The sequence below is a fragment of the Camellia sinensis genome, chromosome 7 (assembly GCF_055761805.1).
Source record: "Camellia sinensis isolate YWXY chromosome 7, ASM5576180v1, whole genome shotgun sequence".
Classification (NCBI taxonomy): domain Eukaryota; kingdom Viridiplantae; phylum Streptophyta; class Magnoliopsida; order Ericales; family Theaceae; genus Camellia; species Camellia sinensis.
In genome coordinates, this window is record NC_138967.1 from 169,081,277 (window position 1) to 169,099,862 (window position 18,586).

Below are 18,586 nucleotides of genomic sequence, written 5' to 3' on the forward strand. Positions count from 1 at the left end.
GTATGCCCTAAAGTTAGACCTAACATCTCCAAAATACAAAACCTAAAACATCTCCAGAAGCACAACAAAATAAAATAAAAATCACTCTAAAAAAAAAAAAAAAAAAAAGTTGACCCAAGGCCCATCAAAAGTAAAACTTTTACGAGGGATTTGGTGATAGACCCCTCACTATCTAATTTGTCTTTGAAAAAGACAAGAATTATATAGGTACTTTTAAAACACCCTAATATGTTAAAACTTGTTTCTTTTGCTATATTACCCTCATATCTATCAGCTCTCTTATTAAGCCATCTTCAAAGTATATTTTAGAGTAAAATTTTACTTTGAATCACAGTAAACTTTACTCTAATTCAGTAATTTTACTATGAATCAAAGTAAAGTTTACTATGATTCAAAGTAAAATTTTATATTGTTAAGCAAATCAATATGTTTTTAACCAAAGTAAAATTTCAGAGTAAAGTTTTACTTTGAATCAGAGTAAAGTTTATTATGATTCAAAGTAAAATTTTATATTTTTAAGCAAATCAACATGTTTTTAACCAGAGTAAAATTTTACTCTGATTCAGAGTAAACTTTACTCTGGTTAGTAAAATTTCTGTGTGAAATTCTTATTAGAGAGATTCTTATCAAAGAGAGAGAAAGAGAGAGAAATTGAATAGATCATCATCATCCATTGAACAAGCTGAGCATGAACAGATCAATTCAAAAACTAATAAAAACACAAATCTATATTACAAGGATATATAACCAAAAAACACACAGATCAAAAACAAAACAAAAACATTCAAATATCTCTTTATCTTTTGATTTCAAAGAATACATGTGTTCAACAACATTCATACACAAATATATATATACAAATATATATTCAAAACTCAATTCTGTGTTTAAAAAAAATATGTATAACCAAACAACTCCACCAAACATGCCTTTGTCGCCTCCTAGAGTGCCACGACAGCGTTGATCTAGAACCCTAGATCGGTATTGAACCTCAAATCGGTGGAAATGGTAATCGCACATAAACATATCTGCCTCTCTCTCTCTCTCTATGTACATATAAATATGTGTATATCTATAGCTAGAGTCCGGCGACAATCGCTGCCGTAGCCTTCGCATAATATACATACATACACTCATTTACGGATATATATATACATATACACATGTATGTATGAGTCATATATACATACATACATGCACACACGTATATATAAATACATACATACACATATACATAGGAAGAGCAAATCAGCGGAGACGTGGCAGAGCGTGGCGTGTTCGCCGGAGGGAGCAGTAGAAGAGGATTGGACACCGGCGGTGTTGGCAAGGTCGACGCAGGAGTTCCAGAGGCGGTAGCTGAGCTTCCAGATCTGAAGTTTGAAGGAGTTAGAGAAGGGAGAGAGACAAAGAAAGTGGGTGGAGAAAGTAGGAAGATTTAGTTAAGGGTATAATAGTCTAATAAAATATTTAAATAATAAATTTTGTCCTTTACGCAAGACTTTATAATTATGAGGGAGTTTAGAAAGTATAATTTTTTTCTTAGTCCTTTTAACAATGAAAGGAAGGTAAAGGGGGTTTATAGCCAAATTTCCCAACTTTTACTTACCCCCCAATAAGTAAAACTTTAACTATCCATGGGTTCCAATACTAAAGAATGAAAAAAAGCATTCATTCACAAAGGTTAAAATAAAATAAATAAATAAAATCTTATCTAAAGCCAAATCAAATTAGAATCATCATGATGTCCAAACACTCAATATGTGTAAAGGTTGTTAATCTCATATTAATGGTTAGAATTAGGATTGAAAATCAGTCAAGTCGAGTCATATAATAGGTTGTTCAAATTTAATTTGAAAAACTTAACTAATTTAAAAATATATATAAGTTTGTCTTCTCTACCATTTGAGCCGAACCCAAACGAGTTTTAATCAAACAGAGTTTGAGCAACTTGGTATTTTATTGCCCATTTAAGTTTATAGAACTAAGTTTGAGCTAAACTCAAAAAATCGGCGAATTTCAAAATGTGTTCAACTTTAACTTATTTATATAATTAAGTCATTCTTCAATTGTTTTTTATTGAGCCGAATATAAATTGAGTTCAAATAATTTGATTTGTTTTACCATCTTAACTTAAATAGATATGCCAAGAAAATGAGTATTAAATTAAATAAGAAATTATCAATATAAAAAATTATCAAGGCACGGTGGTGAATTTTTTAAATAAAATTTTCTTCTTTTTCATAGGTCTAATACTCAAATCTACAACATAATTTGCCTTATCTAAAAAAAAACTAATAATATTATGGAACACAAATTATTAAAGCCAAATAGAAAAATAATGATGAAAGATGGATGTAACACCCCAAAAATATATACATCTGATAAACCCAATTTAACTCATAACATGATCTAATTCTCAATTATTCCATCATTAACATGAGAGAGAGAATAATAAATACTACATTCATTAATGTAAGGACCAAACCCCCCTTCTTTTCTATTCATGACTTTCTAGTAAGATTCATAAAACAAATCACATGCATTCATACATTCACTATTTCTAAAATATGAATCTATGGCATGTGATGACAGAAATTTAAAGCAAGCTAAGTACCAAATAATACCTTATTGGCTACAAGTTCCAAGGCCTTGCCTGGTTACACAAAAGTGGTGTTCACACCCCAACATGAATAGCCCTTGGCTTGCAAAAAGAAAACAAATAAAAGCCAAGCTTCGTGCTCCAAAAGTTCCTCCTTGCCTTCACTTCGGCAAAGGCACATCACAATCACCTGAAAATGGTTTCCACTAAGGGATGAGCGTAAAACCCATTAGAGATAATCTAAATAAAGTGCATGCAGTTTAACATTATCATGAGGTGCAATGCATATGAGATGCCAATGTCAAAAATATAGGTTTTCTCATTTTGAATTTCTCATGCCATGCACTTGTTCAAAAACATAACCAATTTAATCATCCATTTGATAGAACAAGGGGTGTTAAATATGACACTGGTAATCCCTAGGCTGGTGTTTGCAAGTAGGCATAACTAGTACTACCAATCTCTATTTTATCGACTCCTAGCCGGAAGGCACGTGGTACCTACTTCGCGCGTGGTATATCTATTGATAATTTTTCACCCTAAACAATACCAATCTACACCCCCTATTTGAACTTACCAAACGTATTTACCCCATAACTCAACACATTTCAAATATTCCCAATGAATCAATTTGAAACAAAATCAATTGCAAGAATTAAATCATCAGATTATGCAATGTTCAATGCCATGCATGAGTTTGCAAATATTTCAATTTACCTATTTCACATGCAATTTCTATAATAATCAATACAACCTTCAACGGTTGCCCAAATAATTATCTCTGTACAAAATATAAATTTCAAGAGATAAATATAACTCATAACCTCATATTTTCAATCATTTCAACATAGTAGTAACAATCACATATTCAATCTCCTCTTTCCCAACTCAATCAAGAATCATAATATTCTTAAAAGAAATTTCATCAATCTTCCCTTTTTATTCAAACTCAAGAATTCATCAAGAATTTTCATAATGCAAAAAATAACATTCGTTTCTTTCAACAATTCTCAATACCACAAGAAGATAAATATTTTCATCTTTCTCAAAAGTTCAATATTTTCAAATTTAACAATTTTCAAAGGAAACCTCAATGGTTTTCAATTCCCAACAACATTCTCATCAATCCCATCCCTATAAACATCCACTTTCAAATTCTCATTTGTTTAGATAAACATATATTTTTAACTCTTGTAAGCTTTTCACAAACTCATCCCAAAAATCTAAATCTTAACATTTTAAATTTCTAGGGTTTTATTAAAATTTGGAGATTTCTCATGAAAAATAAAATAAAAAAAAATTCAACTTCCACGAGCCATACAAAAACTAAACTCAACTAACAAGAGATTTTCAAAAAAAAGTTGAGAACTTCTCCCTTTTTATACATTTAATATACTATTAATAAAACCCTAATCTTTTCAAATATCACACTATCAAAATAACACATAATAAAACTAGAACACATACACAATGTTTAGAAAATCCTTACCTCAAGTTCTAGAAGAGGAGAAGGAAGAAAATGCCCAAAATTGATGGTTCCAAAAAAATGATCTCCAAAATGAAATCCTCACCAAGCTCTTCACTTTGATCTCAAGAACAAGGGTCCAAAACCTAATAGATTTTGGCAGATCAAAGATTTTGTGTAATGAATGTTTAAAGAAGAAAAAAATGAGAGAGAGATTTAGCCAAGAGGTAAAGAGCAGAGAGACGGAAGAAGAGATGAAAAGAAAGAAGAATAAAAGAGAAAAAGAAATGAGGGAAAGAAGTGGAAGGGGCAACCCCTGCATGGGTTGCCTCTCATTTACATAATATATATATATATATATATATAATAAAGTATATTTTCACACCATCATAATATTTTGTAACATAAATGATAAAATTATATAATATTTTCTCACCACAAAATATTTTTTCTTTGATGGTGCACACCATTCATATTCGTAACTCTCTTATGGTAGTAAAATAGATAATAATAATAATAATAATAATAATAATAATAATAATAATAATAACAACAACAACAACAACAACAACAACAACAACAACAATAGGTGATTACAACGAGTCGCGATTCAATCAATTAGATCCAAAATGAATCAAATTTATAATATAGAATAAACCTCCAACTGAGATGAAAAGATAAAATAATCTAAATAGACTCAAGGTCGCCCCCACCATTAACATAATCAAATATGAACTAAAATAATTAAGTTTGGTCTAATCAAATAAGACCATAAAAATTTAATTTATATAGGTTCAATACCAAAAATCAAGAGTAATTGAGACTCTGAAATTTCCAAGCAGGTCTCACAAAGTCAAAATCGAAGGGTAATATAATATGTTTTTCACAAATTTAAATCAAATGGTCCACCACGCAACAACTACAGTAGTAATGACAACACAATAAAAAAAAAATTAAAAATTCATACTAATTCAATACTAACCAACATGCAGACTTGCAAATGTATTAAGAAGGTTACTAAATAGGTACCAAGAAAATAAATAATTAAATAAATCGAATTTGATTCAACTCATTACAGAGGAAAACAATGTGAAGAGGTCATAACAAAAAGGTGCTTGGTTAATAATTAAGTAATACAATAAATATTTCAAAAGAATATGGAGATATGAAATTATCAATTTGCTTGCCATTTCCACTCATACATGATCAGAGCACGCATTTGGAAACTGTTGCAATTATCAATTGTTGCTTATCCACAATCTTGTAACAGTCACTAACTACAAGTGTTGTAAATTACTTTACAGGTTGCTTTCCCCATCTTGGAGGAATTGGTAATTCAGAAATTGCCTAACATAACACAGATATGGGAGAAGCAATTACTCATAGCCTCAGAAAATGAATCAAACTCCTTCTGCCAACTGAAAGTTATGGTGGTTTCTAATTGTAAGAAATTGGTACATGTGGTTCAGTTCAATATGCTCCCACGACTAGAAAATCTGAATAGATTCAACATCGATAATTCTCCAAAGACGAAAGCGATAGTCACGGAGAAAGAAAAAGAAAAAGGAACCACTAGTAATGATATCATCGTGTTTTCTCAATTAAAAACTCTTAATCTTTCTACGTTGGTGAGCCTTAAAAGTTTCTGCAACTGGCCTACAAGATCTGAAGTACAACCCTTGTTCAACCACCAGGTTTGATTTTCCTAATTTATTTTATTAACCCCAGCCATGGGAAAGTGTGCACACAAAAAAAAAATTAAAATTCCTTTTCAATTACAATTTTAAATTTGAAACTTATTTGAATATTTTCTTTCTATCCAAATCCAAATAAAAGTAAAATAATTGAAGGAGGACATGCTAAGGGCCTACGATGGAAATTACAATATTACCCAAACAAAAATATGTATGAATTCTAAATTTAACACTATATTTTTATTTTGAATATGAATCTTAATATGATTTTATTTGGATAAAATTATGTCCAAAATTGTGATTTGCCTAATCTTGATTTGGAGATCATTAAAAAAATATTTAAACATTGGTTTTGTAATTTGCCTAATCTTGATTTGGAGTTCATTAAAAAATATTTAAATACTGGATATCTAAAAAAATATTTAAATATTGGATATCATATTTTGAGTTCAAATAATTTGATTTGTTTTACCATCTTAACTTAAATGGATATGCCAAGAAAATGAATATTAAATAGATATGCCAAGAAAATGAACATTAAATTAAATAAGAAACTATCAATATAAAAAATTTATCAAGGCACCGCGGTGAATTTTTAAAATAGAATTTTCTTCTTTTTCATAAGTCTAATACTCTAATCTACAACATAATTTGCCTTATCTAAAAAATAACTAATAATATTATGGAACACAAATTATTAAAGGCAAATAGAAAAATAATGGAAAACAATGTGAAGAGGTCATAATGAAAAGGTGCTTAGTTAATAATTAAACAATACAATAAATATTTCAAAAGAATATGGAGATATGCAATTATCAATTTGCTTGCCTATTGCTTTTCATTTCCACTCATGCATGATCATAGCACGAATTTGGAAACTGTTGCAATTATCAATTGTTGCTTATCCACAATTTTATAACAGTCACTAACTACAAGTGTTGTAAATTACTTTACAGGTTGCTTTCCCCATCTTGGAGGAATTGGTAATTCAGAAATTGCCTAACATAATACAGATATGGGAGAAACAAGTACTCATAGCCTCAGAAAATGAATCAAAGTCCTTCTGCCAACTGAAAGTTATGGAGGTTTCTAATTGTAAGAAATTGGTACATGTGGTTCAGTTCAATATGCTACCACGACTGCAAAATCTAAAAAGATTCAACGTCGATAATTCTCCAAAGATGGAAGCGATAGTCACGGAGAAAGAAAAAGAAAAAGGAATCACTAGTAATGATATCATCGTGTTCTCTCAATTACAAACTCTTAATCTTTCTATGTTGGTGAGCCTTAAAAGTTTCTACAACTGGCCTACAAGATTTGAAGCACAACCCTTTTTCAACCACCAGGTTTGATTTTCCTAATTTATTTTATTAACCCTGAAGCTTATTTGAATATTCTCTTTCTATCCAAATCCAAATAAAAGTAAAATAATTTGAAGGTGGATATGCTGGGGGCCTACGATGGAAATTACAATATTACCCAAACAAAAATATGTATGAATTTAAATTTAACACTATATTTTTTATTTTGAATACAAATCTTAATATGATTTATTTGACTAAAATTATGTCCAAAATTGTAATTTGCCTAATCTTGATTTGGAGTTCATTAAAAAAAAATTTAAATATTGGCTATCATATTTTGTTTTTTGGGTTTTGACTGATATGATTTTATTATGTTTCACAATCTGACATTATTCCCTTATAACCACTTTAAATTTACATTGCAATTTCCCGATCATCAATCCTAAATTGCCTTCCTTTGGAATTACGCCTCTTGGGTTTTAGGGAAATGATAACAATTTCTACATGATTCTTAGTTGTAATATTTCAATATAGAAAAATCACTATTATAATTTCTTCCAAAACCTCAAAAATATTGAGCAATCCCTATTATAAGAGGTCACAAATCAACTCCCACAACTTCACCATTATGAAAATGTTGCTTGCCCCTGCCCAAAAGAAGTTCAAACCGACCACTGATCCAATTTTAAAACTACATTAATTGATGGATTATGCATGCTGGTTTGAGTTGTTACTAACAATTAATCAATAACAGCTTAAAGCCCGATCTTCTCTACTTAAGTGCTATGTGTTAGGGGCCAATGTTGCTATATCATTGTCGAGAACACAAACTAAGAGAAATTACTCAATGTTCTAGGAGACAAAATGTTTAGTGTTAATCTATAAATGGAATAAAGAAATAATACTCAAAAAACTAAACACATAATGAAATATAGATATCTTACAAGGGGTGAGATCCCCTAGGATGGATCTAGGGGGTGTGGAGGGAGGTGACCACACCCCCCAAAAATTAGAAAATATCATATATTAAGTTAGAAATTTAAAAGAATAAGAATTTACACCTCCAAATATATGTGAGACCTACCTTTTATGAGATATTTGTATCTCATTTTTTGTTTTGTTCAGTCAAGCCTTCACGTCATGCTATGTGGCAGCTTTATCTAGAATAAAATCAAAAAATTTGTAATTCAAAGGCATGGTCCAGGTTTGATCCCAAGACTTTGAGTTTAATTAAAAGCAGTCTTACCACTTAGACAACATACATATTATAATATTAATTTCTTTATTATTTATTTTTATTTTTACTTATTTGAATTGCACACGCATTGCGTGTGTCACTTGCTAATCATTATTTACATGATTTATCATTTTTAATAAACAAATATATATATATATATATATATTATTTTGAACATTTGGATTATAAATTTGGATAGAAATTTGGAAAGACATAGGGAAATAAAAAAAAAATAATTTATATTTTGTTGGCATTGCTTTTACAATTATTTTTTAAAAATCTTTGCTTAAATTCATAATCCACACATAAAATAAAATTTTGGCTCATCAATATGAGAAACATGTCTCATCAATCATCACTGACGTTGAATTCTAATATACAAGCCTACTTCATCCTGTTATTAAACAAGATGACAAAATGAATTTTTGCAGGTTTTTTTTCCAAAGTTGAAGACACTATTTCTCGATAATTGTGTAAACTCAAGAGAGATACATCCTTGGAATGTTCAGGCTGGCAAGATAAGTTTAAAATGCTTGGACGTAGCAAATCTGGACAAATTAATTGTGAGAAATTGTAGTGAGGTGGCAGAGGTTTTCCAACTTGAAAGGCTAAATGTTGGAGAAGGACAACATGTTAGGCCATTAATTGAAGTAAGAATGATGGAATTGGATGGATTACCTCAATTGACATGTTTGTGGAACAAGGATCCCCATGGAATTCTGGGCCTTCAAAGCCTACAATACCTAACAATTAAGAAATGTTCCCTCTTGAGAAATCTATTCACATGTTCCACCGCCATGGCTCTTCAACAACTTAAAGTACTTTATTTGGAGTCTTGTCCGATGATGGAAGAAGTTATTGGAGCAACAGAGGATGGGCACAGGGAAGTTATTGATGATGTGATTGAATTCCCAAAGTTGGAGTGGTTAATACTGAAAGATCTACCGAACCTCAACAGTTTTTGCAATGCAAACTATAATTTTAATTTGCCATCATTACAGAGAGTTGTTCTAAAGAGGTGTCCGAAGATGCACAACTTTACTTTTGGAAAAGTACGCATGTTACGGATACTTGTAAGTACACGTGGCGATGAAGGCCTTCAGACAAAAGATCTCAATAAGTATTTAGAGGAACGACTTTTGAAAGGAGAGGTAGACTTTTTTTTTGGACTTGATTTATGGTTAATTATTTTTGTCATTTGATGAACTCTTTTATCTTTGAATATTTGCAAGAGACTACTCAACTGGAGTGTTTCATATGTATTTTTTGTTTATTTGTATTTTACTTTCTTTTCTTTTAGGAATGTGCAACCGTGGATGAAAATGATTACGATGGCAAAGAAGAAAAGTTCTCCAACCTTTATGGGCTACGTGAGTAAAGTAAGCATGATCATCCTTTATTATAAATATATATGTATAAATTTCATAATATTTATAGGGAATTTTATAATAAATATGTTTTAAAAAAAAGGGGAAATTTTATTTTACCCTCTAAATTATTACTTGAAAATCAATTCAACCCCTATACTTTCAATTATATGAATTTTACACATAAACTATTCAATTTTGAATCAATTTCACCATTGTTGTAAATTGTCTATAATTAGACGACATTTGCTGATGTGGTACCAAACTTCATTTAAAACATCATTTTGTCCCCCAAACTCTCCCTCAAAAATCAATTAGACCCCTAACATAGAAAAAAATAAATTTAAATATTTAATAATAATCTTTCATCTAAAAAAGTGTGAAAATAAATTTTAAATTAAAAAAAAAATTGAGGATTAGTCATGTTGAGTGTTCTTTAGAGAGTAATTGCTAAATTTTGCGTTAAATTGTCATTCAATAGGTGATACGACTGAGTAGGTACTAATCTTGATTTTGTAGACAAATCTCAATATATTCATTTTCATCGTTCAACATAATTTTCAAATGGAAAAAAAGCAATGTTACTCTCACTCATTTGGGTACTAAATATTTTAGTCAAAAAGTCACTATAAATTATCACATCACTCTCTTTACTTTTCTACACATCTTTCCGTAAAAAGCCAAAAGTTACTAAAATAACCTATTCCCAAACGAGGTCGTGGTCTAAATTCAATTTTAAAATTACTATTAATCGATCAATTCTATTGAAAGTAACTTGGGAAATATGCTAGCAACAATTGCGACACACACACATAAAGTAGCAAAGGAAATTTCTACTCAATTAGTTTATCCAGGATCAACTCAAGATAATTTATGATTCAAAGAGACAATTTGAAATGAAGATTTTATATTTTAATTTTTTTTTTTTTTTTGCAAAGTACATTATTTAAAGATTATTTATTTTTTCATTTTAGATTAAAAAAAATAATTAATTAAATATTTGAGGGTTTGATAGATTTTTGAGGTATAATTTGGGGGTAAAATGAAGTTCAATGCCATGTCAACAAATTCTGTCTGATTTTAGCTGGCAACTAATGCTGGAGTGAAATTGATTCAAAATTGAATAGTTTAAATGTAAATATTAATATAATTGAAAGTATAAGAGTTGAATTAATTGTTAGGCAAGCAGTAGGGCCCTGAGGGGATCCCTAACCAAGGTATCTCTTTTGGGTGCGAGGCTTGGTAGATCATAGAGAGAGAGTCTTTCCTTCCAAAGTCAACTCTTGCGATTGCGCCTGTAACGCCCCCAAAAGTACACAATAAATATTACCCAAAGACATACATAAATGACAGTATAAATCAGGGTAAAAAGTCTTTTCATTACAAGAAGCTCATAATACAAGAGTTCAACATAAATAAGTACCCTTCGGGCTTACACATTTCCAAGTCTTGGCTTGGTTACAACAAAAGAGAGACTAGCTCTTACAAATAAGCCCTTGGCTATACAAAAAGAATACATAATCAAAACAAGAAGCTCGTGCTTCCAAAAGTCCTTCCCCGCTATTGTCTTGGCAGAGGCATGCCCTCAATACCTGAAAATGGTGTTCCCCAAATAAGGTCAGCCACAGCCCAGTAGAAATAATCTATCATAGTATATGAAACTTAGCAAAGGTATAAGTATACTATACATACACAATGTCAGTGATAGAGACATCCCCATTTTATATAGTCATAAGGTATCAATTTCCATTCATTTCGTTACATGGACCAATTTCATCATCTCTTTAACAATACAAATGAGACTACAATTCATTAGTTCTATATTCACATCATCAATGTATAAACACTTCAAACTTTTCTTTCACGGATATTTCGTCCGGGGACAACCGTCAAACAGGACCCATGTAACGTAGGCTATACAAGCACTATAATTGTCATTTTATGGATATTTCGTCTGCGAGCTAGGCACCCATGTATAATTTTGGGACTTTCACCCAGGACACTCTGGCCAACTTAATTATAATGAAGTTCATCCTTTTTCTCCTCCCAAACAATCATTCATACATATGCAACGTATTTAAACACAGAATCAAACAATGGAGCACATCTCCTTTCCACTCCCACATAGTCATATTCAATGACAAACAACAAGAGATTAGTTTCATTTCACCTAATTCTCATGCAATTTCTACAACAATCATAGCTATCCTCCACCGATAGCCCAATACAGTTATTTCTAAATAGATATTCAATCTCATGATAAATAATTTATTCAAATTTTCAAAGAATGAGTTAATACATAACCAATCCTACCATTCATATGAATGCCCTCTCAATTTCACATTTTCAATGTCAATTTTAATTATTTATATAAAATAATAATGATAGTCATTTTAGGGAAAAAATTCCCCTATTCTAATTATCAACCCAAATATCATTCTCATCCATTTTGACCCATCATAATCTCATTTTCACAACCCACATTCATTTATTTCATGTTCGACAACAATTCCTCTTTCCATATTATACCCAAACCCTAGGTTCGCTTACAACACCCTCAAATCACATCATTGTTACACAAAATACAAATAACTAAGCTAAATATCATATAAAGGTGTAGAAAAGATCCCTACCTCAAAGGAAGAAGATGAGTCAAACAAGAGAGAAACTCCAAGAATGTCGAAACCCACTTCTATTTGGATCAAAATGTAGATCTTGAGATGCTCTACTTTTTTTCTCAAAGGCACTAGGGTGAAAAGATCAATGGATCTAGATGAAATCTAAGAGAGCTTGTGAGTTTTAGAGAGAGAAACTCAAGAACTTGGTCTTTGGAAAGTCATAGAGGGAGAGAAATGAAAAAGTGATTCAAAATGTGATCTTCTCGGACTATTATACACACAGTCAGCTCGAGCGTAGAAAGCCCCGCTTGAGTGTCAGACACAAAGTTCTGCTCGAGCGTGAAAAGTGGCGCTCGAGCGTAGGATACGCACTTCCAGTATATTTGCAGAGGAAGGACCCCGCTCGAGCATGGGACTGGACGCTCGAGCGTCCGATGCACTGTCCCAGTATTTGCAGACCTACAAAAAGAAATATTGAGAGTTGACAAATCCCACTCAAGCGCAAGAATGGCCACTCTAGTGGAGGAGAAAAATTTGTGAAGCTCGCTTAAGCGCGAGAATGCCCGCTCAAGCGAAAAAACCAAAATCTAGGCGTAACAAGTTTGGAAAAGCAAGCAACAAACCTATTTCAAACGAACAACCACAACCTGATAACCAAAATAGAAGGGAGACAAGTGAAATAAGATATAAATAACCATTCTAAACCATACCAACCCGAGTCCAGAATACCATAGATAACGAGTCAAAATTGGAATCGCTATGACCTCCCCCCTTAAGGAATTTCGTCCCCGAAATTACAAATCATGTTCAAAATCAACATTAGACCATTCACAATAATGTTATTCCCATATGTTCATCACCATGACCCATGCTCCGGTCATCCATCTCCATCGACTCGATACATAAGTCCCATATTAAAAGAAATTTACAAATTTCCAAAACATTTACAATGTTAATCAAAATCCACATTTTCAGAATTTTCACAACATATACAATGTGTCCAAAAGTGATATAACATCCATAATATTCCATATTCTCAAAACATATACAATGTTTATATTGAATTCATATTTTCAAAATGCCTATAACATATACAATGTTCTCATAATCTAATACATATGCAATGCTTATACTTTTTATCATCAAAGTCAAAATCTCAATACATGATTAGATATCAACAAACAAGTCCAGATATTTCTCTCAAACTTCCAATTCACACTCCAAGTCGCTTCCTTGACCCCGTGATGTTTCCACAGTACCTTTACTATGGGAATTGTCTTGCCTCGCAAGACTTGGTCCCATCTGTCTGAGACCCTCTCCGGTCTCTCCTCATACGAGGCATCCTTATCTATCTCTAAGTCGGTCCAATCCAATACGTGCGATGGATCCGGCTCATACTTCCAAAGCATACTAATGTGAAACACGTCATGAACCCTGGAAAACTATGGCGGTAACGCCAAACGGTAAGCAACCTCCCCAATTCGCTCAAGGATCTCAAAAGGGCCAATAAACCGAGGGGACAACTTCCTACTCTTCCCAAATCTCATCAAATCTCGTCTAGGTGATATCTTCAGAAAGACATGGCCTCCCACCTCGAAAGACAATGGTCTCCTCTTACGGTCGGCATAACTTTTCTAGCGACTCTGAGCCATAACCAACCTCTTACGAATAAGTGTCACTTTCTCCGTCGTTTCTCCAACCAACTCTGGACCCAACAAAGGTGCATCACCCACCTCAGCCCAACACACTGGAGACCTACAAGGTCGGCCATACAAGGCCTCAAATGGTGCCATGTCAATACTCGATTGGTAGCTATTGTTATAGGCAAACTCCACTAAGGGCATGTGCCTCTCCCACGACCCTTTAGAATCAAGCACACAACCTCGAAGCATATCCTCAAGGATCTGAATAGCACGTTCGGACTCTTGTCAGTCTGAGGATGATACGCAGTACTAAAGGTCAATCTAGTGCCCAAGGCACTTTGTAAGCTCTACCACAACCAAGCTATGAAACGCAGATCTCTATCTGAAACGATCGTCACAGGGACCCCGTGCAACCTCACTATGTCCCTGATATACAAGTCGGCGAGATGGTCCACCGAATCACTCACACTCATAGATATAAAGTGCGCCGACTTAGTCAACCGGTCAACTACCATCCAAATGGTATCATTACCGCGTTGAGTTCTTGAAAGCCCACAACAAAATCCATTGTGACATGTTCCCGCTTCCACTCAGCTGTAGGCAAGGGTTGCAACAAACCAGCTGGCCTCTAGTGCTCGACCTTCACTTACTGATAAATAAGGCACTTCGATACAAACACGGCTACATCCTTCTTCATACCCCTCTACCAAACCTGGCAACTGATATCATGATACATCTTTGTGCCTCCGGATGCATTGCAAGGCAAGAATGGTGAAACTCTTGGAGTACTTCCTCTCGGCAAGACTCCGATACGAACAAGCGGTCTCGGTATCTAACACTCGTGTCAGGGTACACACTCAAGCCTCGTTCTACTTTCCCACTAGAGATCTTTTCCCAGAGGGTTTCTATTTCAAGGTCACTCTTCTGCGCTTCTAACACTTGGTTCACAAGTGTAGGTTGTGCAACCACAGAAAACAAGGTCGCAGACTCAACGGACTCAGCAAAGTGCAAGTCAAACTCCCCGAGAGTACCCAACATTTCCCATTCTCGGATGGCGATACAGGCCACACTGCTAATAGACTTCCTACTCAAAGCATCGGCCACAACGTTGGCCTTTCCCAGATGATAATGTAACTCAAAATCATAATCCTCTATGAACCCCATCCACCTCCTCTGTCTCAAATTCAAGTCTTTCTGGGTAAACAAGTACTTCAGACTCTTGTGATCGGAGAACACTTCAAATTTCTCACCATAGAGATAATGTCTCCAAATCTTTAAGAAAAATATCATCGCTGCTAATTCTAGATCATGAGTAGGGTAGTTCCTCTCGTGTTTTCAACTGACGCGAGCCATAGGGTACTATCTTCTCCTCTTGCATCAAAACACAACCCAAACCTTCCCGTGAGGCATCACAATATACATAATAGCCTAAAGGGCAAATTACAAACACCCTCCTCGAGGTTTGGTGAAAAATACAAATTCCCCCCTGAGGTTTGAGAAATTACAAATTGCTCCCTAAGGGTCAAATTTTCTTAACAAATTAGGGGAAATTATGAGGGAATCTGTATGAAAATAAAAACCTCAGGGGGCAATTTGTTGTGGAAATATAAACCTCAGGGGGCGGGATGTAATTTCTCAAACCTCAGAGGGGAATCTGTATTTTCACCAAACCTCGAGGGGGGTGTTTGTAATTTGCCCTTGCCTAAACCCCTCTCCAGGATAATTAATACTAGAGCTGTGGTAAGTCTAATCTTGAGCTCTTGGAACGATTTCTCGCAAGTCTCATCCCACGCAAAATTGACTCCTTTCATCGTCAGCCTAGTTAAAGGTGAAGCTAGCTTAGAGAAATCCTTCACAAACCTCCGATAATACCCGGCCAACCCCAGAAAACTACGAATCTCGAAGGCACTCTTAGGTTGTGCCCAATCTTGCACTGCCTTTATCTTGGATAAATCTACCGTCAACCCTTCCCTGGATACCACATGGCCTAAAACTTAACTTCTCTCAGCCAGAATTCACATTTCCCAAATTTAGCATACAGTTTATGGACTCTAAGAAATTCAAGCACTATCCGCAAGTGTTCCTCATGTTCCCTCTCAGAAGGTGAGTAAATCAAAATGTTGTCCACAAAGACGACCATGAAATGATCTAGGAAATCACGGAAGATCCGATTCATCAAATCTATAAATACAGCTGGAGCATTGGTTAGCCCAAAAGGCATTACTAGAAACTCATAATGGCTATACTGCGTACGGAATGCCGTCTTCGGGATATCCTCTTCCCTTACCTTCAACTGATGGTAACCCGACCTCAGGTCTATCTTAGAGAAACAACAAGATCCTTTCAACTGATCGAACAGATCATCTATACGAGGCATTGAATACTTATTCTTAACAGTAACCCTGTTCAACTTTCGATAATCGATACAAAGTCTCAAGGCTCCATCTTTCTTTTTAGCAAAGAGGGTTGGCGCTGCCCAAGGTGAAGTACTAGGGCAGATAAAACCCTTATCTAACAGTTCCTGGAGTTGAACCTTCAACTCACTCAACTCAGCAAGTGCAAACCGATATGGTGCCATAGAAATCGGTGTTGTTCTAGGCACTCAATCTCTCGGTGGGGTGGCAAACTAGTAAGGTCTTCGGGAAAGACATTGGGGTATTCACAAACCACCCTTGGCAACTCAAGCAGGACTTCATCACATTTACTATTCAAGAAGCTAGCGAGGAGACAACTAAGTTCACTCCGCCTACGTGGATCATATACTGGTGATAAGACTCTATCCACCCGGTCTCCCAAGAAATAAAAGCAATTCCCGCTCAAGGTACATACAGTAACCCTCTGACGGTAGCAATCTATAATAGTCCGGTATGACAATAACCAGTCCATACCCAAAATAACGTCAAAGCTAGACATGTCAAGCAAAACAAATGCAAATGGAAGTCGACGACTAGCAACCTTTATGTCACAATCCCGACACCTCTATTTCAGAATAACTTCACCACCAATAGGTGATTCTAGACAAATAGGAGATGCTAACTGTGCCAACTCCAACCCCAAAACCGATGCAAATGCAGATGAGATAAAAGAATGGGATGCACCTGTATCGATCAACACATTAGCAACTGAATTACAAAACAGGAAGGTACCTCTCACTACTGAAGGAACAGGTACAAGGTTTGGCGCTGTGACAGCATACACACGCCTTGTTGGTCTCTAGTCTACCTGCTCACCCCTCGGAGCATATGCTGCACTCACTGAGCTGAAGAAGCTCCCTAATTGGCCCTCAAGGCTTGTGCTGAATGTGCTGACTGGTGACTCTGTGTCTGTCTTGAGCCAGATGCACCAAATGTGCCACCCAACTATGGGCAAGACCTTTTCAGGTGCCCCGTCTAACCACACTGATAGCAAATGGGCGGCTGTCCTCTACTCTGACTCTGAACCTGAGGACACGCTGAAGATGAAGTTGTCCGCTACGCTTTTCCATTTTGCGGGCAAGCTAGAGACTTGTGACCCAACTGGCCACATTTGAAACAAGTCACATCTCCCTGACCACCTCTCCCAAAATCTGAACTCAATACTGGAAACGTGGACCTCGACTGAGCTCCTTGGGACTGCTAAGGGTTAGAACCCTTCTGCCTCTTACCGTCCCCCTAACTGTCTTAACTCCTCCTGGAGCCCCTCATCCTCTCATCCTCTGCTTGCATGATGGTCTCAAGATGGGCCGCTACCTCCATAAGGCGCCCATAATCTCTAATCATGGACCCGATCACTCGAAACATGAGTCTGGTCCTCAACCTCTTCTCAAACTCCAAAAAATGGCACTTCTCAGTCGCCACCAACTCAAGTGCAAACCTAGAGAGGCTAGTGAAGGTGGCCTCAAACTCGGCCACAGGCGTGTTCAACTGCTTGAGGCGAGAAAACTGATCCATCAACTTCTCCCTAACAGTGAGAGGCAAAAACTTGTCCTAGAAGGCGTTGACAAAAGCCTCCCAAGTCCCTCCAATGCATCCCCGCGCATACTTCCACCACTGACCTGCATCCTTTTTCAGTTGGAAAGATGCCAAGCTCACCCTCAACTGGTCGTCCTCAATGCCAAGTATCTCGAACGTCTTCACTATCTGTTCAAGCCACTTATCTGCCTTCAGCGGCTTCTTTGGGTCACCCAAAAACTTATCCGGATTCGATTGGAAAACCTCCCTTTTCAAAAAATAAGGCCCTGCCTCAGCTACCTAGGCTTGGACTTGATTCTTAGCTCTGAGAATGTTCATTGATTCCCTCAATGCTCCGGCCATTTCGTGGGCTAAGGCGCCTATGGCCTGTTGACCTACTAGCTCGGCCATGTTGGCCTAACCAACGCCTTCCTCCTAAGCCGGGATTTCATCCGGTATAGGCATCTCGTGCCTCATAGGCCTACCATGCCTATCTCCACAACCACATCCTGACATCCTAATAAAGGTAACGAAGAGATTAGCACATTCACAAATGTGTCGAAGCTAACTCACTCGCCTCTTAATACATTGGACAACAGTAATTCACTTCACATAAGCACATAATCACATCAACACATACGAATTTCATCTTCAGATAATGACCGTCCTGCGGCGTTGCTAGAGTTCCAACTGGAAATAGCAGTGATCAAGTGCCTTTCTAACAGGACTC

General features: G+C 35.3%; 1 protein-coding gene across 7 annotated transcripts in view; it reads left to right on the top strand.

Annotated features, from left to right (window-relative positions):
* Positions 1–18,586, top strand: part of LOC114318935 (putative disease resistance protein At5g63020) — a 50,006-nt gene that overhangs the window by 27,253 nt on the left and 4,167 nt on the right. For 3 of the 7 annotated variants that reach the window (XM_082879752.1, XM_082879754.1, XM_082879753.1), the window contains 4 exons: positions 5,369–5,758; positions 6,715–7,104; positions 8,731–9,450; positions 9,600–9,678. In XM_082879752.1, the coding sequence (XP_082735878.1) occupies positions 5,369–5,758; positions 6,715–7,104; positions 8,731–9,450; positions 9,600–9,677 (1,578 nt within the window). In that variant the 3' untranslated portion in view covers position 9,678. The remainder of the gene's footprint in view (positions 1–5,368; positions 5,759–6,714; positions 7,105–8,730; positions 9,451–9,599; positions 9,679–18,586) is intronic. The other 4 variants (XM_082879755.1, XM_082879757.1, XM_082879756.1 and 1 more) reach the window with 2 other exon arrangements.